This window comes from Ictidomys tridecemlineatus, chromosome 10 (genome assembly GCF_052094955.1).
Source record: "Ictidomys tridecemlineatus isolate mIctTri1 chromosome 10, mIctTri1.hap1, whole genome shotgun sequence".
NCBI lineage: Eukaryota > Metazoa > Chordata > Mammalia > Rodentia > Sciuridae > Ictidomys > Ictidomys tridecemlineatus.
This window is the reverse complement of record NC_135486.1, coordinates 29,473,209-29,496,696: the sequence shown is the minus strand read 5'-3', so window position 1 is coordinate 29,496,696 and position 23,488 is coordinate 29,473,209. Positions and strand designations below refer to the sequence as shown.

Genomic DNA, 23,488 nt, shown 5'->3' with positions numbered 1-23,488 from the left:
CAGGAAATTTAGCATACATACACATACACACACACACACACAAAAAAAAAAAAAAAAAAACCCTTCATCCTCAGTTGAGCCAATCACAAAGCACAGACTTTATTGATGTATTTGGCACTAAGACCCATACAGTTCCAGCCCTGCAGCAGAGGACAGGCCACTTTGCACTGCACCAGAGGTTTTATGAAGGACCAATAAGTTACTATCAAGGATGCTCAGAGGTCTCCTAGCTCAGCCTGGGAAGCTCAAGGCTTCAGGGAAGACACAGGGAGGTGCAGGGGAGGGGGGGTAAGCTATACACTGGAGAAAGGGGCTAGGGACAAGCCAACGTAGGGCATTCAAACATAATGGGGGAAAGTGGACCCCAAGGTAGGGACAACAGCAGGATGCGCTAAGAGCACAGGAAGAACTGCTTTGTGTGTTTCCCCACATTCCTATGACGGCCATCCTCGTTTGTCCCTAAGCACCTCAGCACCCTCGTGTAATCTGCTACACCACTTTCTCCCGTGGGGGAACTGCACCTTTGGGGTTGGGCATCAAAGTTCTTGGAGTCTTTTGCTATAATCACAGTCCCTGTTCCAAGCCAGGGAACTCGCGGGGGAGCATTCTGCGCAGGAGAAACAGAAATGCAGCTCCTCTGCCCCTCCCCCTTCCAGTTTCTGTCTTATTGAGGCAAGATGTGTACCTGGGTATCCAACCAGGCAGCAAAGGAGGCCCTCGGACGAGAACTCGGGGACTGTCAGTGGTCTTAAGCTCAGGCAGCTACCAGGATCTCTCTGTCTCAGCAACTGGGACAATTTATCAACATTCTCTCAACAATCTAGCATCTCCCGTGTGTGTACAGAGACTTTCCCAGAACAGAAGCAAAGCTGCCTGGTCCTGAATGTGCCCCCAAAGTGGTGTCTTTCCATAAAGATTTGTAAACAGGTATTGGTTTCTGGGACTATATTGAAAAGATGAGAGAGGGAGGAGTGGGAGTCCAGCTCTGTTGATGTCCAGGAGTGATTGTTCCGGGGTGAACTGGTCCTCACCAACCACCAGAGCAGGCCAGCCCCCAGCCTCGCCTCTCATGCTACAATCTGATACAGCCTCAAATTTAAGGCTCAGAGGTCAGGGAGCCAAGGGTATAAAGTGAGGATAGTGACTGGGGTCCCTAAAGGAGATTTATGGGGTCAGGAAAATTGCAGGATCCAGGAAGACAAAACTCCATCAGGATATACCGACCTTTCACCAGCCATTCGGTGTGCATCACAGAGCACATTATAAAGGGAGAAGGAGTCTCCCAGTTTATGGTACCCAGAGACCTGGAAAACCAGGGAAAGTCCTGTACACAAGCCTGTGCCGTGTCCAGCCTCCAGCGATAAGGAAATAGGAGGGCCAGGAACTGTTTCTTCTCAGAAACAGGGCACAGATCATTTGAGGACTCCCCAAAGTGGCCCTCTCTGCCACTTGTCTTGCATAAGGAGACAAATTCTATCAGCAGACAGGCAAGGTCTTAAGTCCAAGAGGCTAGACTATGGGGACTAAAGCATCATCATATTACAGGGACCTTGATGACAAATCACAGATATAAATCCTTAGGTCAGAGCTTCTGAAAAAACTTGTGTAAAAAAAGAAAGGTCTCAGCTCCAGGTCATCGGCCTGCGATGGGGGTGGGGAGCTGGAGGAGGCACTCAAGGATGAGGGGTCACAGCCCCAGCTCCACCACAGAAAAAGTCTTTTCCAGCGGTGGCGAGGCATTCAGAGCACAGCTACACCTGGCTGATGATCTCTCCATTCTCAGGGACGAAGACTTGCACAGGGGCCCCCTCAGGCGATCTCCGGAGCACACACACTGTAGGTGCCTGCCAGGGGAAGGAAGAAAGGACAAGTGGGTGTGAAGCAGGTGGAAGTATCAGGACAACAACTCCCATTACAGCATCCTATCCCTTGAGGACACAGACCAGGGGCTGCCTTCTCAGGAGGCTCTATATTCCCCAGGGACCACTCTACCCATTTGCCACTCCAGGTTCCTTTGGAGTGTGACTGGCACCCTGACCTCCTCCTTTGCCCTTTCCTGGGCTCAGTTTTCATCTCCCTCCCTGTCTGGCAGGTTGGGATGGGCCAGGCCTAGCCAAGGACATGTCTGAACTTGCAGAAATGGAACAGCCCATCAGCGGGAGGGTGCAGCCTGGGACTGGGCCAGGGTACTACCCAGCCTGGGATAGCAGCTGCAGCCCAAAGAACTGGTGATGGGGAGGGGCACGCAGCTGTGCTGCTGGGAATCTGGGGTCTCAAAGACAGCACATCCCCTGCAGAGCCCTTGGTACCAGGGAGGGAGCATAAAGAAATGATTCATGCATACTATTCCACTTCCAGAATGAAGAAACTGGGTCCATGGAGAGCAAGGTTGCTCTTAGACCAGTATCAGCATGTTCTCACCTATATACAGTCCACTGACCTGGTCCTTGGCCTCTGGGAGGCCCAGATAACACTGTCAGTTATCGATATTAGCTGTGCATTGCCCTAATCATTTCGGTCTCTAAACTGTCCTATGAGATAAGTTTTTGTTTTTTTTAATTACTCCCATCTTCCAGAGGAAGAAACAAAGGCTCAAAGGGGTTAAGTAACCTGTCCAACCATATAGCTTGTAAGTAGTGGGACTGGAATTTGAGCCTGGTCGTCTAGCTAGAGGGTCTCCACTCTTGACACCACCTGCTTCTCAGAGTGCTGCAGTGGAGGGGAGTCAGGGAGGAACTTGATGTCAGGCAATCACAGGTTCCAGTTTCCCCATTTCCAGACTCTCCCTTTGTCCCAGGTCCTCAAGTCGGGACTTTTCAGGGGCTAATTTAGCTTAGACTTTTGATTCTAAAGAAGCTTATCTGCTTTGTGGATCATCTGTGGAGCCATTAGGGGGAAAAAAGCCTCAGTTATCTTGCGGGATCATCGCTACCGGGGCACAGCGGTGTGTGCTCTGGAGCTAGATGTGGCAGGCAAAATTAGCAGGCGCCGCAGGGAGGTGTCTTCCAAAGCCAAGAGGAAATGTTTTTCGGGCCTAATCCTCCCAGCTGGGAATCACCTCGCCACTAGGCAGCTAGTTGGCTTTTCCATTCTTGGACCTGTTAGAAGGCAGCCCTTCCCTGCCAGCCGCCCCTCCGGCCTCGGGTCCCTGCAGAGCAGCCGTACCTGTGCCCGGGGCCCCAGGGCTCGCCCGAAGCCCTCTCTCCCGGGGGGCAGGCTCCGGACCCGGAAAGCCCCTTGGCGGTCTAGCGACTGGGGGCGACTGCTCCGGAGGCGAGCCCGCTCGTGCCACGACTTGAGCTCCTCGGAGACGGCGGCCTTGCTGAGCCCGCGGCCTGCGGGGCTGTCCTTCAGGGAGGGCGTGCGCACGATGCGGCTGTGGGAGGGCACCAGGCGCTGGTAGCGCAGCGGCGCGCCCTCCTCCTCGTAAGCAGGCCCCAGGGCGGCGCGACACAGCTCCCACTCGCCCGGCGGCAGGTGGCCCTCGGTCACCATCACATACCGCCCTGCCGCCAAGTAGCCAGGGGGCAGCAGCAGCTTGGGGTAGTGGGTGGCCAGCTCTCTGCCACAGGCCGGGCCCCACCCGTGGTGGCGGGGTGGCTCAGGTAGACAGAGAGGCCTAACAAAGATGTCAGGGCTGCTGCTGCCCAGAGAGGCGGGGTGGGAGATGCTGGAGACATCAGAGCCACTGTCTTCGGAGCAGGAGTGACAGGCGGGGTGGGGCAGCGGGGGCTTGCTGGGGGAGAAGCAGGAATCTGGCACCGTCACAGTGTAGTGAGTGGGGCGGCGGCGAGGAAAGGCGCTGCGACCTCGGCCCTCTGCACCTGCGCGGAAGGAATCCACCCTGGAAAGGGAGAGGGAGATGCCATGAGGTGGGGCTAGGGTAGTGAGGACTGTGCATTGCAAGGATAATTAAAAACGGGAAGGCATTTGCCACACCATCCTAAGGCCAGAGCAGTGGGCACATGGGAGGTCTCAAGTCAACCATCCTCAGAGTAAATAAAAGAACCCCCTCCTAGCCCGATAGGCACATACTGCATATTCCTTCACATTGCTCCTGCTCCCTCCACACACCTGTTAAAAAAAGTGACTAAAGTATGGTGCCTTCCCAAACTTTTCCACTCGGGACATATTAATACAGCTGTTCTTTAGTATCTGTGGGGATTGGTTCCAGGACACCCATTCAGCTTCCCACCACCCTGTGATTACCCAAATCCATGAATGCTCACGTTTTTTATATAAAAGGTTGTGGCATTTGCATATAACCTATTTGAAGTATACATTCTCCTGTACACTTTAAATCATCTCTAGAGTACTGAAAATACCTAATACAGTGTTGATGCTGTGTAAATAGTTCCTGAGAGTTGTTGTCCCACAACACTCGTCCAGGTTGCCTGATAAGCACACTTTAGATGCTTTGATGGTGCCTCAGGCCCTCAGGTGGGGTGGCTAATGCTGCCTGTCAGAACCAGGCACTGAAACTTACCAGGTAACAAGGTGACTTGGAAAGTAGAATACAATCAATTATTATTCTTCCTATTCAATGCTCGAGAATTTGCCTACTTGCTCAAATTTATTTCCTAATTCCAAAATCAATAGATGTAGCATATTCATAATGATTTGGTGATATTCCCAGAATAGCAAAAAATTTGAGTTGCCTTCTTTTTTGGGGGGCGGGGTGCAGGGTACTGAACCCAGGGGCACTTTACCACTGAGCTACATCCCAAGTCTCTCTCTCTCTCTTTCTTTCTTTCTTTCTTCTTTCTTTCTTCATGAGAGTCACAAAAGGTTGCTGAGACTGGCCTCAAACTTGTGATCCTCCTGTCTCAGCTTCCTGAGTTACTGGGATTAGAGGTGTGTGCCACTGTACCTACCTAAAAAAATTGAAGTTGTTTTAAGGGCACCTCCCCAGCTAAGGATGAACAAGGCCATGCTCTGCATTCTGGCTTTAGCTCTCAGACTAACCTAGGGTCCTGTCCATGATATTATTTAGTGAACTTTTTTGGGCAAACTTTTGGTTGATGATTTTACTATTTAAAACGGGCCCACAAGTACTGTTAAAGTATGTCTATAGTTTCTAAGCACAAGAAGGCTGCTTTATGGAGAAATGAAGTATGCTACAGAAGCTTCATTCAGATATGCAATTATAATGCCACAGATTATGAATTCAGTGTTAATCAAATATATTAAATAAGCTGTTTTTAAACAGAAACTCACACAAAACAAGGATATACATACACATATATATGTATCATATGAATATATAAGTGTGTGTGTAGTATATATATGTATGTGTATATATATATGTACATATATATATAATATATATATGTATATATGTGAAGGGGGTGAGAAAAATGTATATGATCAGTTGATGAACAATGTTGTGACTAAAAGTTCACTGGAATCTAACCCTGAATTTCCACTAGAGACAATGGTTTAGTATTCGCTAATTGAGTTTATAGTGATTTTAAAGAATGTAACTTCTGGAGATGAGAATAGACTGTATATCAACTGAGAAAGAACTGCCCACCGGGTGCGGTGGCACACACCTATAATCTCAGCAGCTTGAGAGGCTGAGATAGGAGGATCACGGGTTCAAAGCCAGCCTCAGCAAAAGTGAGACGCTAAGCAACTCAGTGAGACCCTATCTCTAAATAAAGTACAAAATAGGGCTGGAGATATGACTCAGTGGGTGAGTGGCCCTGAGTTCAAACCCTGGTACAAAAAAACAAAAAAATTGCCCATTGTGATAGTATCTACCAGCACAAGAAATCAGGATAAGAGTGGAAATCTTAAATCAAGTTATGCAAAACAAACAAACCAACCTGGAATCTTTGTTTTTGTTTGTTTGGTTTCGGTGTGTGTGGCGGGTGGGGGGTGTTCTGGGGATCAAACCCAGGGCCTCATGCGTCCTAGGCAAGGGCTCTACCAAACTGGCATCTTTGAAAGAAAACTTCTTACTTCCTAGGTGACTTACTTTTGGCTTCATTAGTTGGGTTGCAAAGGGACTAGGCATGTGTCACCCAGGGCATTCCACCTGTATCCTAGAGGCTTCCCACCCTCCATCTGTAGCTCTGGTTGGTGGGTGTCCCCACATCTCTGGGATGAGCTCTTACCTCAGAGACTGCGACTGGCCCCTCCTCCCCTGCATCTCAGGGGTGGCTGGAGCACTGATGCGGCCCTGCCTCTGGCCAGGAACACTGCGGAGGGGGACCACAGTGTAGGAGGCAGGCTCCAGCTGCCAGGGGCTGGAGGCAGTAGGCCCGTCCTGAGGCGTGGTGGCTGGGCTGCTGCAAAGGAAATGGAGATAAGTCAGTGACAGGAATTTATGGTCTTGACAAGAGCAGAAGAATGGAAGCACAGTGAAAGAGGGTCCTGAGTCAGTGGTTCAAACTGCCAGCACCCTGGGAAGCCTCCAGGATCCACTCCCCCTTCACACAGTTAGAGAGGTCTCCTCCACCTCTCCCCTCTTTTGTCTGCCCCGCCTGCTCCCCGCCCTCCTTTCCTCCTCACGCTGACCTGGACTCACTGCTGGGCTCAGAAGACTTCCTAGGCTTCTCATAGGGGTGGTCGAGGCTGGTCTCCTTCCAAGGGCTGTTCTGGATCGGAGCCCGCTCCAGGCCCCCTGGCTCAGAACCTGCTGGTTGCAGTCCCTCCAGGCTCTGCGGTGGGAGAGGCCGGGAAGGCAGGGCTGGGGACTCTGGGGGAGGTTTTGGCACTTGGGAGTCCTCTGCAGGGGTAAAAGAAACCTGGTAAGGACAGAGGCCAGGGAAACCGGCCCGACAAGAACCTCCAAGCCAGCCATGCCGGGTGCTCCCTCCCAGGTCTTGCTTGTCCGACTGCCCCAGGCCGTGGCTCCAGCCCCATACGTTCAAAATAGTTTTATTTTCCTTTGGGACTCACCCCCCACCACACACAGTCCTATTTTACACCTGCCTCTTTCCACAAACCTCCCTGGGCTGACTCCTCGGCTCACATTACCCTACTGTCTAACCTTAGCTTCAGGGCCACGTCTAAGGCTGGTCTCCTGTTTACCTATTTTTCTTACTCTTGCCATGCCCGAGTGCCCTGTTCCTTATTGGCCTGGGCACTCCCTTGGGCAGGACCACACCACCTCCTTGGTCCACCTCGACCCCAATATCTTCAACATCTGTAAATTCTTCACCTGTAGACATGGGTTTCTTCCCCTCGTGCGGCCTCTTCAGTACTACCAATGGCTGGGAGCAGAGGCCTCTTGGGCTCTGACTGGTTCTACTTGAAACAAAGCCCCAGGGTGAAGGCCAGACATCTGAGGCTGACAGGCTCTACTGGGATTCACCTCTCTTCACTTTGTCCAAAGGACTCACCTCGTAGAATGACAGATGGTGAGCACATCCCTACCCTTAACCAAGCTCATACAGAGGCCCATGGAAACCAATACCAGGCCTGTGTGGGACCCTGAGCTGGCACCCCTGCCTTCAGGAGCTTGCTAAACCTTCCACTCCCCAGTTGAAGTCCTCACTCGAAAATTCTGTCAAAGCCCCAGGGTCCTGCAGTAGGAACCCAGTCTTGACAGGAACCCTCAATTCTCCCCTCTCACCTTCCTCTAGGAGTAGCCCATCAGACAGGGAGCTGTCATCTGAGGCACTGAGCTCTGGGAAATCAACGGCAACAGAAGAGAAGGAAGGAAGGAAATTAATGCATGGATATAAGTCATCAGCAACAGTGAACCTGACCCCTCTCCCAGGATAGTGCCATTAGCCTAAAATACCCACTGGATGTTAAATGCAATATTGTGAATTTATTAATTTAAAGCTAAAAAAAAAATCAGAAGTCAGGAAACCTGATTTTAATCCTGGCTGTCATTAACTATACAATGTGAATAAGACATTTCAGTGCTCTGGATCTCAGTTTCCCCATCTATTAAAAAATTTTTTTTTTTTTACAAAAGCTATGACTTCCTGGCAATGGAAGGGAAATGGCTGTTTTGGAAGGCCTTTGGGATGAAAAGAATTTTGCCAACTTTTCTATAGCCTTTTTTTTGTTTGTTTGTTTTAGTAGGGGTACTAGAGATTGAACTCAAAGGCACTCAACCACTGAGCCACATTCCCAGCCCTATTTTGTATTTTATTTAAAGACAGGGTCTCACTGAGTTGCTTAGCGCCTCGCTGATACTGAGGCTGGCTTTGAACTCAAGATCCTCCTGTCTCAGCCTCCCAGACTGCTGGGATTACAGGCATGTGCCACCAAGCCTGGCCTCTATAGTTTTTTAACATCACAAATATAACTCAACTCCAAGATCCCAAATCTAAGATCTCCTGCATTACCAGCAGAAGAGAAGAACCAAGTGGGAATCTGAACTGTGGGACTTCGAGGCCAGTTTAAGTTGGGGTCTGGCCAGCCCTGAGGAAGGTTCTTCAATTGGTGATATGGCAGAAATTTCCTAGAGGAAATGGAGTGTGGCATTACTCAGGAAATCAGGGGGAATTTATTTTTGCCATTGCACCAAACAAATGTAAGCTTTGAGATCTTGAGAGACTGTGACCTGGATAGAACTCACAAAACATTTTCAATTGTGTTTAACAAGGAAAAATGATGAATGACTAATGTTTCTACTGTTCCAATACTTTTCTAAGAAATATATATATGTATGTATGTGTATATATATATATATGCAAATATATAAATATTTCATTCAATCCTCATTAAAAAAAACATAAGGTAGCTATTATTATTTCCATGTAACAGTTGAGGAAACCGAGTCTTGGAGGAGTAATGTGGTGCAGTTCAATCCACCAAAAGATGGTTGAGTCAGAATTCACACCCAGTTGACTACAGTCTATCCTATTAACTACCACCCTCTCTTGGCTCTCCTATTAGCTAGCATCTAATGCATGGGCCATTACCAGAAAGTTCTAAGAAACGTAAACAGGGCCAACCATTTTGAACTCCTTTATAAAAGGAGTTGGCCAACACCTACAGCTCACACTCCAAATCTAGTCCACTGGCTGTTTTTACAAATAAAGTTTTATTGGAATGCATATACACATTTGTTTACTTTTTTTGGCATTAACATGGCACAGTAGAATAGTTGGGATAATTGACCACATAGCCCACAGAGTTTAAAATATTTACAATCTGGCCCTTTGTGAAAAAAATTTTTTGCCAATATGTGATCTATAACTAAAACAAAATACAAACTACCCAGAGCAGTTCTTAAATTCTGCAGACTGTATGGTGCAAGGAGCTGGACAGGCCCCCACCAGCATTTTGCCAGCATTTTGCTTGGTTCATAGCTAGGCTTTGCTTTGGAGTTCAGCTGAGACAGCTTTTTGTTGAATTCTGGTTCCCTGCCTCTGTGTTTTTACAAAAACTTGGAGAATAAAGACGTATTTTTTACAAATGTCAAGTTGAAGGAATGATGGAACTCTTAATGTAGTGGCCAAGCAGCCCAACCCACAATCAAGTCCTGTGTTGTGGTTAGAATACATGGTCCAAGGAAAAAGAACTGACATTCCCCAGCACCCCTAATCTTCATATAATCAAGCAGATTGGTTTTATAGTCAAAAGATACTATGCAAAGAGGGGAGCTGAGACACATCGCCTTTGGAGAGGTGGGGGCTGGGAAGGCATCGATCTGACAAACAAGTGCTTCCTCAGGGCTGCTCACCATCTCAGCCCCGTTCCCCACCCAGTCTTGGCTCAACTTTGTCCTGCCCTCCATCCAGCTTGACCTTCCCTACAGCAGCACACCCCAGGTGGACAGGAAAACAGGAAGACCATTCATACAAACTCTGAGCACGCCCAAAGCTGCACTGTTCAACATGGCAATCACCAGCCGCATGAGGCTACCCTCACTAAAATTAAATAGAAGTAAAAATTCAGCCAATTGGAGTGATGCACACCTGTAATCCCAGCAACCCGGGAATCTGAGGTAGGAGGATCAAAGTTCAAAGCCAGCTTTGCTAACTTAGCAAGACCCGATCTTAAAATAAAAAGGGCTGGGGGATAAAGCTTATGGTTGAGTGCCCCTGGGTTCAATGCCCAGCACCAAATATAAGTAAATAGATAAGTAATCAGTTCTTCGGTCACACAGACCGGAGTTAAATGTTCAATAGCCACATGTGACTTGTCACTACCATATTCAACAGCACAGATAAGGAACACTTTCATTGATGCAAAAATCCTATAGAGGGTATTGCTAAAGACTGGTACTGTCAATCAGCAAATGCATACTGAGCACCTATTTCATTACAGAGGCGTGTGCTGGGGGTGGTTCCCATCAGGTTCACCATAGTAAATTAGTTCAACACCTGACTGCTCCCTGCCACTTGCAGAGTACTGGCTAATTACTCTCACCTGGCACACTTTTCAAATTGAATAACACTTGCATGAATACCAAAGGGGTGAGTGTGTTAGGGGGCTTTCTTTCAATTTTTTGCATATTTTCCCTTTTAATTCAAAATACTTTTTAACTGCTATTAATCCTTCCCTCCCTTCTTTCTAGGTGAGCACGGCTGGGCAGATGAGCCACAGAACAGGAATTACTTGTCTAGAACGGCCTCCTTCTGAGCTCCCACGGCAGGGCATTAGAACCCAAGACTCCAGACCCACATGGGGAGAAGGGCCTGAAATTGGAGATAGGGAGTCACATGGGGCGAGCCAACAGCTGTATCAGCCACATCCTCTGCACATCTTCTCCTTGACTGAGGTCCTGGGAAGGTTTCAGAACCCTGGCTTCTGCGTCCCACAAAGAGTTAACCAGAGCCCCTGGTGGACCCTGGCCTGCTCTTCATTCCCTACAAGGAGCATCATCAGTTCCAACAGTGGCAGCAGAGTGACACCCCACTGCCAACCCAGTGCTGGGCAGAAGCTCTCAGCAACTGCAGAACTCGTAAGAAGGGCTGCTGAGCAGTAGTGGCTGAAAGGGGAACAGGAGGAGGTGTTCCACCAGGACCGGGGCATCTCCCCAACATGGCTCCCTACAAGCACAGAGTTGGTCTTTAGGGACTTCCCAGCCCAGTTTAGCAGCTGACTTTCACGGAAGATCCATTCCATTCCTGAGGACCCCAAGGGAGTTGAGAAGGAATGGAAAACTTCTTTTCCCTTAAAGCCTTGGAGACTGGAGTACTGTCCTGAAGCCAAGCCAGAGCCAGTTGAATCAGAAAGAGGTCTGGCCACCAGGCCCTGTCAGCCCAATAGTCTCCTGGGTTGATTAGTCAACTGTCACATGCAAGCGATGACCTTCTTCTTTGCCATCTACTTCTGGTTACCAGAAGTGACATGGCTAGTGCCCATCACACACTGCCTACCCTAAATTACAGGCCACACTGGGAGCAGGTACTGAGATAACTGCCTGCCTGCGGCACGGGCATGGGGCAAGAAACCAAGTAGGCTTGGTGCAGGCTTCCATCCAAGTGTCCCGCCAAGGGAGGAGAAGAGCTGTGGCAAAGAGCCAAGCCGATGTGCAGAGATAGGAGCCTGAGAATGAGAGGGAAGCAGCCACTCTCTAAGCCAAGCCTCAGGTCCCGATCCAACTCTGCCCTGCAGCCACCGCCCGCTCTCTGCTCCACTCTCCTCTGATGCAGCCAGGGAGGTCTGGGAGCCCAGCGAGGGACCCGGGGGCGGGGCTGAGCCATGGGCATGATGCCGTGGGGATTGGAATGGAGGAATGGAGGGCTGCGAGTCCTGACCTGACAAGCTGGATATGGGTCAGGGCAAAGAAAAACAGTCACACCTCAGGACTCAAAACCACCTATTGGAAGCTAAGCCAGACCGGACACACTGAAGTCACGCAGATGGCTGCTGGCGCTGACAGTTCACGAGGTGCCCCACAGCCACTCAGCTCTGAGGACCAGGGGCTCAGGAACTAAACTACAGGCATAATTAGGCAGAGAACGGAGGTGCAAGGATTCGACTCCTGGCCAGAGCTGTTGCTGCTACCGACAGGACTCTGAGGGGGTACAGTGGGGCTCGATTTCAGCACAAATGTCTCGTGAGTAGCAACGGCCTGAAACAATCCAGTGATAAGTGACACCCAACGGGGTCAGTCCTTGTGCTGCCTGACTCAAGCTGGGGAAAGCAGATCTACTCAGAACCTCGAGCTCAACACACCCAGACGAGCCAAGGGTGTGTGGGCCTAGAATACTCTAGTTGAATAAACTCTTGGATCAAGTTCAGGGTCAACCCAAGGTAGTCTTCTCAGAGGTGGTGTATTTGGCAGAGGAGGAAGTAGGGTGTTTCTAAGGAGATCGAGAAGAGTCTTCCAGGATGGATAAAGTTTGTTGGGACTACAGGAGGGTAAATATGGGGTCAAGGTGGACCCAGGAAGCAGCTCTGCCCAGCTGGAGCTGATGTTGAGCATTAAACGTAGTGCCAGGCCTGGAGAGGTACAAACCAACTGCAAACCCAGTGGCACAGAGCCACAGCCCCACCACCCACATAGGCTGTGTAGGGCGAGTGTGGCGGAGGCCTCTCCAGGCAGGGGGCTCACCTCGGCCCAGAGGGGGAACACTGGCAGGAGCAGGCTGGCTGTTGCGCCTCTCGCCCAGGTGGTGCTGGAGCTCCCGCAGCTTCTTCTCCTCCTGCAGGGCCATGTGCTTCCGCTGCCGGCGGGCCTGCCTGCTGAGGTTCTCCTCCAGGCACAGCCGCCGCGCTGCCTCAGTGATCTGCAGTTGCAGGGCCAGCTGGCGCTCTAGGCTGCTCAGGGGGTCCTGAGGGACAGGGCAAGAGGCAGGGGCTCAGGAGGCCATAACAGTGCAACCCAGCCGCCTGGGTCCTGTCCCTAATCCCGGAGCATGCAGTTGAAGCAGATAACATCATCCAAAGATGCAGAGCGGAGGGTGGAGCGGTGGCAGGTGCCCAGAGCCAACATGACAATATGAGAGGTTGGCGTAGGCACCCACCCCAGCCTGCCCCTGCCAAGCCTGGCTGAGTGGAAACCCAAGAGGGACACTTTCCCTCCTGAGCCCAAAGGGTTGGGCAGGCCAGCCCATGGGAAACCATGCCATTCTCACCACGGGGAGGACACCCGAGTCACCCCCACCTCCTTTCTCCTAAACTGAGACGGAGGACAGCCCTAGGGGCCAGGGCAACCTGTCTGAGCAGGCAGCTGCTTCTCTTAACTGATCCTCTGCCCACTCTGGGGCCAGACCCAGTGTCCTCCCTCGAGTTTCCAGCTCTCCAGCTCCTGAGGTGACATGCTTCTCCCTGGCGATCTGGGCTACCCAGGAGAGAGTACCTCTCAACCACACCAAGACAAGCACCCTCACGGGCTGCAAAGGGGTGAAGGAGGCTGATCCCTGTCTCTCTGTAGTCAGCCTTCGGGGAATGATGAAGAGTGAGGTTTCTGCAGTCCTCACCTCTCGGTGCAAGGCCCGCTCATCCAGCTTGTAGGCTGCTCCAATCCTGCGGCGCACCTTGGGGGCCTTTTCCCCAGGTTTGAGGGGATATTCTGCTGGCAAGGTGCCTGTCAGCTCCTGGGGGGAAGCAAAGTCAAGCCTGGTCCCTCTCCACTCGCCCAGTCCTTGGCCAACCACTCACAGCCTGTCCACAGCCTGTGCCTGGGCCTCCCCTTCCAGAGGCTCCTGGGACGACTGGACCACTGGGGCCTCTGCCCACCACTCACCTATCCCATCGCTCCCCGGGGTTGTCTTCCCATCTTTAGGATGTCCCACACTCTTCCCCTTTTCCTTCACATCTCTGATCCCTTCCTCCAGAGGGCTGCACCGCTCCCCTTTCCAGTTCTCAGAGACACTCACATCTCCTCCCCCCGTCTGTAGCCCCTCATACCCCGCCTTCCCTGTGCCTGGGCCCCTGCTATCCTCTACCCTGTGTCCAGATCAAATGCCATGTCAGAGGGACTCTGGGCCCAGACTCTTGTCTAGATTTCTAGAATTCCCTTAAGAATGGGATCCCCCGAGTCATCTCCAGTATCCCAAAATGTGACTCCAGAGCCCCTCAGATTAGCTTAAATCCGGGGGACCGGGCCCGGGCACCGACTGCTACCCACCGCCTCCCGAAGGCAGAGCCTCCGCAGCTCCTCCAGGCAGGCCTCCAGCCGCGCCTCCAGGGCCCTCTGCTGCTTGCGCATGGCATGGGTCAGCTCCTTCATTGGGGAGACCGGGCTGTCTGGGCCTGCAGAAGCAAGGGACACCATCAGGGAAACTAAAGCGCTCAGGAAAGCCTTTGTGGAACACGAGCTGACCACCCCTGGGGGAGCACACACCCATACACACACACACACACACAGACTCATGCCTACCCACAAATTACAGGCTAGCTGCTGTGGCCTGTGTCATAACCACAAAACACCACGTTTCCTTGGCTGTCCAGAGTGGCAACGTTACAGATCAGAGGGAAGGGCTGCTTACCAGGTGACCTGCAGTGGGGGAAGGGCTGCAGGTCAGACTGCCTCACCTCTTCCCCTTTCTCCCCCAGACCCCACGCACACACACACACACACACACACACCTCTCCTGACCTCTGTCAAGACTAGGCCCCATTACAGACTCAGGCCAAGCAGAGAGACAGGACCTTTATACTGGCCAGATACAATTTTCCAACCTCTTTTTTGGGGGGTGTACCAGGGATTGAACCCGGGACTTTTAACCACTGAGCCACATCCCCAGCCCCTTTTTAAATTTTATTTAGAGACAGGGTCTCTCTGAGTCGCTTAGGGACTCACTCAGTTGCTGAGGCTGGCTTTGAACTCACCATCCTCCTGCCTCAGCATCTCTAGCCTCTGGGGTTACAGGCGTGCGCCACCAATTTAGTAATCATTGGAGCTAAAGTTGAACACTGCAGTACCCTATTGCAGATAGGACTGAAACTTGAGGCCAAATCCCTTTTAGGGAAGAAAACTTCAAGTGTCCCTGAGGCTCCATCTCTCTGTCCCCTCCCTCCCAGCCTCCTCAGCCTGGCCAGCCCCTGAACCTGGGGACTCAGGACTCAGGGCTGGGGGACCAGGGAAGTGGGATTTCCCCGATACACTCACCAGACTGCAGGATGATGCCACTATCAGTGTCGCTGACCTCATCCTTACTCTCCATGGTGGATTTCTGGGAGGAGGGGGCACAGAGTAGGGAGGAGCAACACCAGTCGTGGCCTGGGACAGGATGTGTAGGTAGCCTGGAATTCCCCCAGCTTTTAGGAGAAAAGAGAACAATAACCAAAAAAGCCCTAAATAAATCCCTTTGGTTCCAAAAAGAGCTCAGGAATAGATGCTTGAAGACAGAAGTGATCAGGTCGGGGCACACTGAAGGCTCTCTGGAGGTCAGCCTTGCTCCCCATTGGGCCTCTTTCCAGAGAGATGATAAAATGGAGGGCACAAGGAAGATGGGATGGGATGACAAAGTAAAGAGGAAGGAAAGGAGGAGGGGAGTCGATATCTTCATGGGCATCGCTGTCCTCAGCCCAAGAACCTGGGAGGCATGAGGCATGTCCCACTCACTGCCCCAGTGGGTGAGGGCACTTCAGGAAGTAGTTGGATACTGGACACCTGGCCAAAGCTGGTCTGGGGGCCCCAAAGCCCAGGTCACCCAGGTCTGTGTGTAAGCAGGTGCAGCTACTCTATGACAGAGCTGTCCAAAGCCCTGACATGATTCCTGAGCCACCAACTCCACCTAGGAGATTTCTTAAGGGGTGTCAGCCCAGGTGCCCTATAACCCACAGCCAGGGCAGGCATGAATTGTCAGGACCTGGGGGTGGGGGCAGTGACAGAGAGGTGACCCAAGCCCAGGAAGGCCACCTGCTCCTCTACCCTCTGGGGGGCAGGGGCAGCTCAACAGCACTTGAGTGGTAGGAGTGCAATCCCAGTTGTATGTCACCCAGCGGGGCACCAGTCGTCACCTGTGCCCTCACCAAATCCACACCCCCTACTCCAGGTCCCATCTGGCCAGAGTCTGGCAGCTGCTGGCTGGAGCAGGGGTGGGGAGGGAGGGTGGAGCCCAGGCAGGATCTGGAAGGAGAGGCGGGCCACCTCCTCACTGAGTCAGCCCGTTGAGCAAGAGTCCAAAAGTCCTTCCGAGTTTCTGTCGGGAACTTATCCTGCCAGCCTCTTGAGAGCACAGGGAAGGAGGTAAGCTCCCCTTCCCCCCACGGGGGGGAGCCGACAGGACAGAAAGAGGCCTTGGGGAAGCTGACCACACAGCAAGCCAAGGGGACTGCTGAACCTCTGCCTATCCAGAGACAGAAAGAGCAGGAACAATGGACCTATGTTTATAGACCTGTGCAAACAACACCGCTTATCAGTGTGCCATGAGCAGCAACAATTAAAACCAGAACCCTGAAAACAATGTGTACCTTGCACTTTGGAATTTCAATTTTCCAAGAAAGTCTAGAGAATGTATGATAGAAAAAAAAAAAGATTATGTGGGGCCTTTACAAACATATCAAAGAAAGAGATTGGCCATATATTCTGGGTACCCAGGGAACTTAGGGTGACTGTTAGCTCTGTACTGTCCATCCCTCCCAGGACAAAGGAGCAGGTAGCTCAGCCCTCCTCCAGAGCTAGGCATCCTCTTACCTTCCCAGCAACCCTAAAGGGGAAGGGACCCTCAGCCTGCAGGCCCCAGGAGGAGCTAGGAAGCCGAGAGCAGTCTCAGCTGGCACCCGGAGCCTTTTTGGACAAAGAGAGGAGGTCATGTGGGAGGGGAAGCCATTAATTAGTCACACTTACAATTAATTATTAACCACTAAGGAGTTGCCTTGGAAAGTTGGGAGGACTCGGGCCCTGCTTCTCAGAGTGGGGACTTCCAGGGACTGCGGGGGGAGGGTGCCTCAGCATGTCTCCTCCATCCTCCATCCCTCTCCAGGGGCCAGCCCAGTCCCTCACTGCCAGGGTCAAGGGGGAGGCACTGACACACTTGGTGGTCCCCATCTAAGGCTGGGTGAACTCTGGGTGCTAACCTGCTGCTCCACAGATAGCACCAAAGCCTTGGTCCCGGGTCGGTTGTGCCCGTGTTACCTGGGGGGTTACCTGGCCCTGCTGAGCCACCTTTCCTCAGATGCACAAGGAAGAGGAGACAGGGCCTGAAGCCCTTCCTGGCTCCCTGGAGATGGATTTGTCCTCTTAGACAGTCTATGTGAAGCTGAGAAGGAAACCAGGGAGCAGACCCCACCCCTGCACTGGCAGCTGTGAGGAACCTGTCCCAGACTCCACAGTGGCAGGCTCAGGCCCCACCCCCACCCCGAGGCGGGAGTCTAAGGTGTCTGAGGCTTTGCTAGAGATAAAGGTGGACTGAAGGTGACACCCCCTCCCCAACCCAGGAATCCCTCCAAGCCCTCCAGGCCCTCCCGACCCTCTGGCCCAGCCCTAGCGCTGGGCCTAAGAAGCAGCCCACCTGACCCGCGTCCTCAGAAAAAGGCAGAGGAGGAAAGAAGGGGTGCAAGGAGAGAAAGGGAAACTCTACGGCACTTCCTCCCAGGCAAGCCATTGAGGATCCCCCCAATCACAAATGTGCCCCCAAAGCCAGGTCCTGGACGTCTCTGTTCCAGCTCATCTCTGCTTGCCTTTTCTCTGGTGAAAATTAAGTCCAGGCCACAGGGACAGGCTCCCTGTCCAAGCTCACCGACAGCTCCCTATTATCCCTGGGCCCCAGAGAGGAGCTGGGGGGTTGGACAGGGTGGCCATTGCCTGAGCTCCCTCATCTCCAGCCAGCCTGCCCCACAGTCCCAGAGACCCGCTCTACCCTGCCCTACCCTCACCTGCTTCAGGGCTTTAGTCCAAGAGTTCCGGAAAGACCCCCTGCTCCCAGGTCAGGGGGGCATGGGGCCTCACATGTCACCTCGGGGGCTCCCAAGCCACAGGTCAGCCACTCTGTGCTCTCTCTCTCTCTCTCTGACCGGCTCCAGTTCTCCACAGGCGGCTGGCTGCCCCTGGCTGACTGTCCCTCCCGCCGTCCCTCCCAGGCTGCTGGGCCAGGGGAGCCAGGTTGCTTGTTAGGACTTGAGTCAGAGGGGAGGAGCAGGTGAGCAAGTCCTTCCCTGAACTAATCCTGCTGCTGACTGTTGCCAGCAGGCAGGCCGCTCCTGGGCCTCTGCACTTCCGGGGCCAGAGGGGAGCAGGGACACGGGGCTCTCTCCATGAGGAATCCAGAAGGAACAGGGGTCCCGACTTCATGACCACAAGGCCTCGGTGCGATGTGCTGAGCTGTGGGACGCCTCAGCGCCCTCCTGACCTGCCTGGATCTCCCTGCTTTCTTTGTGTGGCAGCTTCTCTTTCCAGAAATCAAGGAATGTTAAGCCCCTGAAAACAGGGTAAAAAGTTCACTGTCTGTGGCTAATACCAGCAAGAAATTTACAAATCGACAAGGAAGGTCATTGCTGTTCCCCTTAAACTGAAATGGAGACCCTATTCTGAGTGTGGGCTCTTCCAAATTAGGAGGATTTTAAAACCTCAGGCTGAAGCTGGGGGCCATGGTGTGTGCCTGTGGGCCCAGCATTTGGGAGGCTGAGGCAGGAGGATCACTTGAGCCCAGGAGTTTGAGGCCAACCTGAGCAACACAGTGAGACCTTCATGACCCCAAACCTTTAGTGCACTCCTCAAACGCAAGGAACAAAAGCGGAACCGTTCTGTACAAAATAATAAGCCTCTAGGTCTCCCATTTTATTGACTCTCAAACAAATGGCAATCTATTTGGAATCCAGCCTGTTTTAAAGGGGGAAGGAGGCCTAGGCTGACCCTTGCAGGTGGAGATATGCTACAGTCTAGGGCTGTGCCCTGAGTCTTCATCCCATTACCTCCCCTCCCTCAGCCCCCAGATCCTTCCACCATGCAGTTCAAAGATCCCAGCACCTTAACACCTGTCTAGATCTCTCTCCTCCCACACCCCTAAGCACCCCTGTCTCCGACACCCCCCACCCACTGCCCCCAACCCTCAGTGCAGGAATGACCGGATGCTCTCATCAAGCATCTCCTGTGAAGCAAACTCTATCACAGAGTCTGCCACCTCCCCTTCCCCTTCTCTGGCACGCCCCCACTCTTTCTCATTCCTGTACACACCCTCTTTCCAAACAACACTAGCCCCAGAGTCCTCCAGGCTGACCACCTCCTCCTCTAAAAGGCTAAGAGGCCCTCACAGGGGACAGTCCCTTCCCAGGGTGGGATGCATGCTCTCTGGGTCTCCCAAAGAACCTTTAGCCCTTCCCCCCTCAGCCCTCCACAAAGCAGCAGTGGCTCCCCAGCCCCCTACAGGTTTGTACTTTCTTCCAGTGTCAAACAAAAAAGGGTTGGCTCTGGGCATAAGCAGCCCTTCTTCTGCCTTGCCCATCTCCCCAGATCCAAGTGAGGAGGATGGTGGAAGTTTCTAGAATCATCTCATAGCTCAAAATTTTTAATGCATAAAGTAAAATTAAGAGAATCACTAAGAGAACCAATTATATTGAGATACAGTTCTAAAATCAGAAAACCATAACAACATTCATGCTTCTTTATTAACATTAAATATCCAGCAGTGGATAATTTCATGCACTTTCCTATTGACAGTGTCAACAGCCTTCCAGGATAGCCGCAGAAGCTGCGATGTGATCTGGAATGGGGAATCCTGTTAATGGCAATGGATTGCGTTTGCAATCCTCTGCGTTCTCTCCAAAGATGTCTTGGTGCCTTCAGGTTGCTCACTGAGTTCAGGGAAGAGAGGGAATTCAGCTAAGGCCTGTGCACACCCAGACATGAATACTTAACTTGTCTTCCAGGGAAAACCTTAAGGCCTTTCGCAAATGATTCTTATGATATGGAACCAGCTTTCCAAGAATGGACGTGAGCAGAAGACAAGTCCTCTGGTCAATGATGTCACCAGCTCAAAATCCTCTGAGCAGGACATAATTACCGCCCCCCCTCAAAAGAGGCGTGCCTTCCAATCAGCAAGAAAAATCTCCTTCTCCCTTCCTATAAATCCCCCAACTACCAGTTGATCAGGAATGCAGATTTGAACTTACAGTTCCTGGCCTCCTTGCTGGTGGGCCATGAAATGAAGCTTTTTATTTTACAAAACTCTGCTGTCAAAGAATTGTCAGCTACGTGTGTTGGACAGCAAGCCCTTACTCAATAACAAAAGTACAGACTGACCAGTTTGCATTGAACCTTGGAAATTCTAGAAGAAACCTTGCTACCCCAAAACTTACACCCAGCATTTTCCAACCCAACAGAATCTAGGGTTTGGAATGAGGCTGGCAAACCCATCATGCCACCAAGAACCTGGGAAGGGGCTGATTGCCATGACAAACAACTCAAAACACCAGGGGTAATGTGGGCACTCCAGCTTGGAATTTGGAACCCAGAACCCGACTTGGGCCAGACTAGGAGTCAGGAACTGACGCTGTAGCCTCAAATCCCAGGGCACCATCACCAAGATCACCAGTAGGTGAGGAAGTGGGGTTTCCTTGCATGGTGTTATAGTTCTTGGAATCTGGCCTAGGTGGACAAGAGCCCTCCCTCAGGTTGAGAAAAACTGCTTTAGGATTTCATTTGCTTAAAAAAAAAAAAAAAATCAGTCCTGAGTCAGAAATATCCACAACTCTGTAGCCCCACAGCTCTGTCATGTCTTTTCAAAGTTCCTTGTATGAAGTTTATTGGGATATGCTAGGATCCAAAATTTTTCAAACCATCCTACCAACTCCACACCCCCAACAGCACCGGGACAAGTACAGTCACAAACACTTCTGAATTTTTGCTAAATGAATTAACAAGTCCATGATCAGATACTAGAGCTAACAGTGGAAAAAGGAGGAAGGGAAATAGCCCAAAACCCTCCAGGCAAGAAAAGGGAGATGTGTTTTCTTTCTCCACTCTCCTCCCTGCCCACTGGGAAAGGTGTTCGCCTCCACCGGGCAATGGTGGAGTGAGTGGGCTGGGACAGGGGAACTCCGGGGTAGCAGGAATGAGCCCTGAAACCAGACCTCTAGGCTTCCAGTAAAAAGCCCCTTTGTCCTGTCCACCCCGCTCCCCTCCCCCACCGCGCCCTCTACTTCCAGGCCGGCCGGAGACTTTGCTCCTTTTGTTCGACTGCGTCTGGCTTCCCGGAACCTGGCCAGGAGACCCACAGGCCGGGGGAAGGTGGAAGGAGAAAGGTTGCGGATTTGCAGATATGCATTTGGGGGGAGTTCAGAATTACCGCCCCCTAGATATAATTACCGCATTCCCGGTAAGAGACCCCCCCCTACGACTGCGCAAAGGATGAAGACCGTGGTTCAGTGGTTTGATCCCCCTGGTTCACGCGCGCTGGGTCCCCCTTAAGTTTTCCCCTTACCTGTCCCATGGAGCTCTGGCGCCTCCCGCCTGCCTCGGTGCCCCCCGCGCCCGCCTCGCAGCTTCAGGACCTGTTTGTCCGGGCCATCTTCCCACTCCCCGAGACTGCCCCCGGACTTCCCTCCTCCCCGGAGGTATTTCATTTAACTTCGGCATTTGCAGCATCCCAAATGTTAAAGATCCCAAGACATCTGTCCCCTGGGGCATACCAAGGACCCGAGGAAAGAGGGGAAGATAGAGGAAGGGACTCGAGGTTCTGATCCAAGAGTCGGAGCGGGGCCTCGTGTTGGGGTGGGAAGGAGCTGATGGGGGTGGGTGTCCTGTGGGAGCAGCAGCTCCAGGGGGGAGGCGGTCCCCCTTCTCCCGCCTCCGGACGCCCGCCAAGCGGGACACCCCCGGCGCTGCCAGATCCCGCAGCCCAGGCGGGAGGAGGCTCCCCTCATCGGCGCGCTCCGGCCGGGCTGGGGGCAGGTTTCATTCCAGGAGACCCCAGGATGGAAGAATGAGGGGTTGGCAGAAGGGGGCCGCGCCCCTCCCACTTCTCGCTGCACAGCAGTTTGCTGCGGGGCGGCGGGAGTCCGGGTCCAGCTGAGACCGAATCGCGTCCCCTCCCGCGGCCCCAGCCCGGTCCTCCTGCTGGGGACCCGCTGGCTGAGGCCGAAGTGCGCTCCTGGGGAGCGCCTCCTACTGCTCCGTGCGAGCCGATGGATCGGTCCATTCATTCACTCTCTTTCCTGTTTTCATTTTCACTTAACATTTACTGAGCACCTACTTTAGCACCTACTAAGGTCCAGCATGGTGGTTCAAAATTCAAGCTCCTTCCCTGGAAAGTTCCTTCCTCTAAGTCACGCAACGATTGTATCAGAGAAGTAGGGACAGGAAACTGTAGAGGGGAAGGTTGACCCAGCAGGTTGACCCAAAGCCTGGTCAAAGGAAGATGTCAGAAGACTTGAGACCGCACAGTGGTAAAGGAGCACAGCAGGTCCCAGGATTAAGAGGGCACCCAAGACAGGAGGATGAGGCAGGAAGGGGCCCTTCAGGAGGCAGGGGAGCTCCTGGTGGTTGTTCAAGGTGTGCATCAAAGAGCAGAAGTCCACCTGCTTCTGCTCTTGGCTACTGCTGCTTAGCTAGATGCTTTAAAGGCACTAGGTGAGTTAAATTGATCCTTGAGGAGAGGGGCTGGCTAAGGAGTCAAGATATTTATCTTGAAACTGAAAAGAAGCTACTTGTACTAGTCAGGAAAACCAGTAGTATGTATGCCCAGAGAGGTAGGGTTTTTCGTTTTCGTTTTTTTTTGTTGTTGTTGTTTTGTTTTGTTTTGTTTTTGTGTGTGTGTGTGTGTGTGTGTGTGTGTGTGTGTGTGTGTTGGTACTGGTGATTGAACTTTAGCCCTGAGCTGCTACATCCCTGGGTCTTTAAAAAAAAAAAAAATTTAAGGCAGAGTCTCACTAAGTTGCCTAGGCTGCCCTTGAACTTGGCAATACTCCTGCTTCGGCTTCCCTAGTCACAGTCCTGCATGCAGAGGAATTTTAATATAGGTTATGCCATTGTGAAAACTGGCATGTCTAGAATTCACAAGGCAGGCCATCAGGCGGGAGACCCAGGGGTGAGCTATCATAAGAGTCCAAAGTAAGTCTGTTGTTGGATTTCTTTTAACTCCAGGGAAGTCAGTCTTTGTTCCATGAAGGCCTTCAACTGATTAGATAAGACCCACCACATATGGAGGGTAAATAGCTTTACTCATGGTCTACTGATTCAAAGGTTCATTTCAGGGGTTGGGGATATAGCTCAGTTAATAGAATGCATTGCCTCAAAGGTTCATCTCATCCATAAAATATTCTCACTGAAATATCCAGAATGTTTGACCAAATATCTGGATACTGTGGTCTAGGCAAGTTGGCATATAACATTAACCATCACGCTCCTGAAGAACATTAATCCAGAAGATAATCTGGACCGAGTTACCTTTAGAAAGTGACTTTGGGTCAGGCACAGTGGTACATGCCTATAATCCCAGTGGCTCAGGAGGCTGAGGCAGGAGGATCATCACGACATAAGTTCAAAGCCAGCCTCAGCAAAAGCAAGGCGCTAAGGAACTCAGTGAGACCCTGTCTCTAAATAAAATACAAAATAGGTCTGGGGGTGTGGCTCAGTAGTCAAATGCACCTGAGTTCAATAACCAGCACTCAAAATAATAAAGAAACAAAGTAAGTTTGGGTATAAGTGGTGGTCACAAGGAAAGCTTAGAAACAGGGAAGC

The 23,488-nt window shown here is 51.8% G+C and overlaps 1 protein-coding gene across 6 annotated transcripts; it reads right to left on the bottom strand.

Moving 5' to 3' along the window:
- Positions 1-74: 74 nt before the first annotated feature.
- Positions 75-21,409, bottom strand: Inava (innate immunity activator). 6 transcript variants are annotated; one of them, XM_078022562.1, is made up of 11 exons: positions 21,231-21,409; positions 19,032-19,034; positions 14,978-15,126; positions 13,994-14,118; positions 13,344-13,460; positions 12,476-12,695; positions 7,583-7,636; positions 6,523-6,733; positions 6,120-6,293; positions 3,166-3,844; positions 75-1,844 (listed from the first exon to the last, which is right to left on the bottom strand). In XM_078022562.1, exons 1-11 carry the CDS (start codon positions 21,392-21,394, stop codon positions 1,752-1,754), a joined length of 1,989 nt encoding a protein of 662 aa, XP_077878688.1. In that variant the 5' UTR covers positions 21,395-21,409; the 3' UTR covers positions 75-1,751. The 6 variants fall into 6 exon arrangements, with proteins under 6 accessions (XP_077878688.1, XP_040133548.2, XP_040133549.2 ...); XM_040277614.2 differs by lacking the exon at positions 19,032-19,034; XM_040277615.2 differs by lacking the exons at positions 19,032-19,034; positions 21,231-21,409 and adding an exon at positions 17,689-18,005.
- Positions 21,410-23,488: the final 2,079 nt, after the last annotated feature.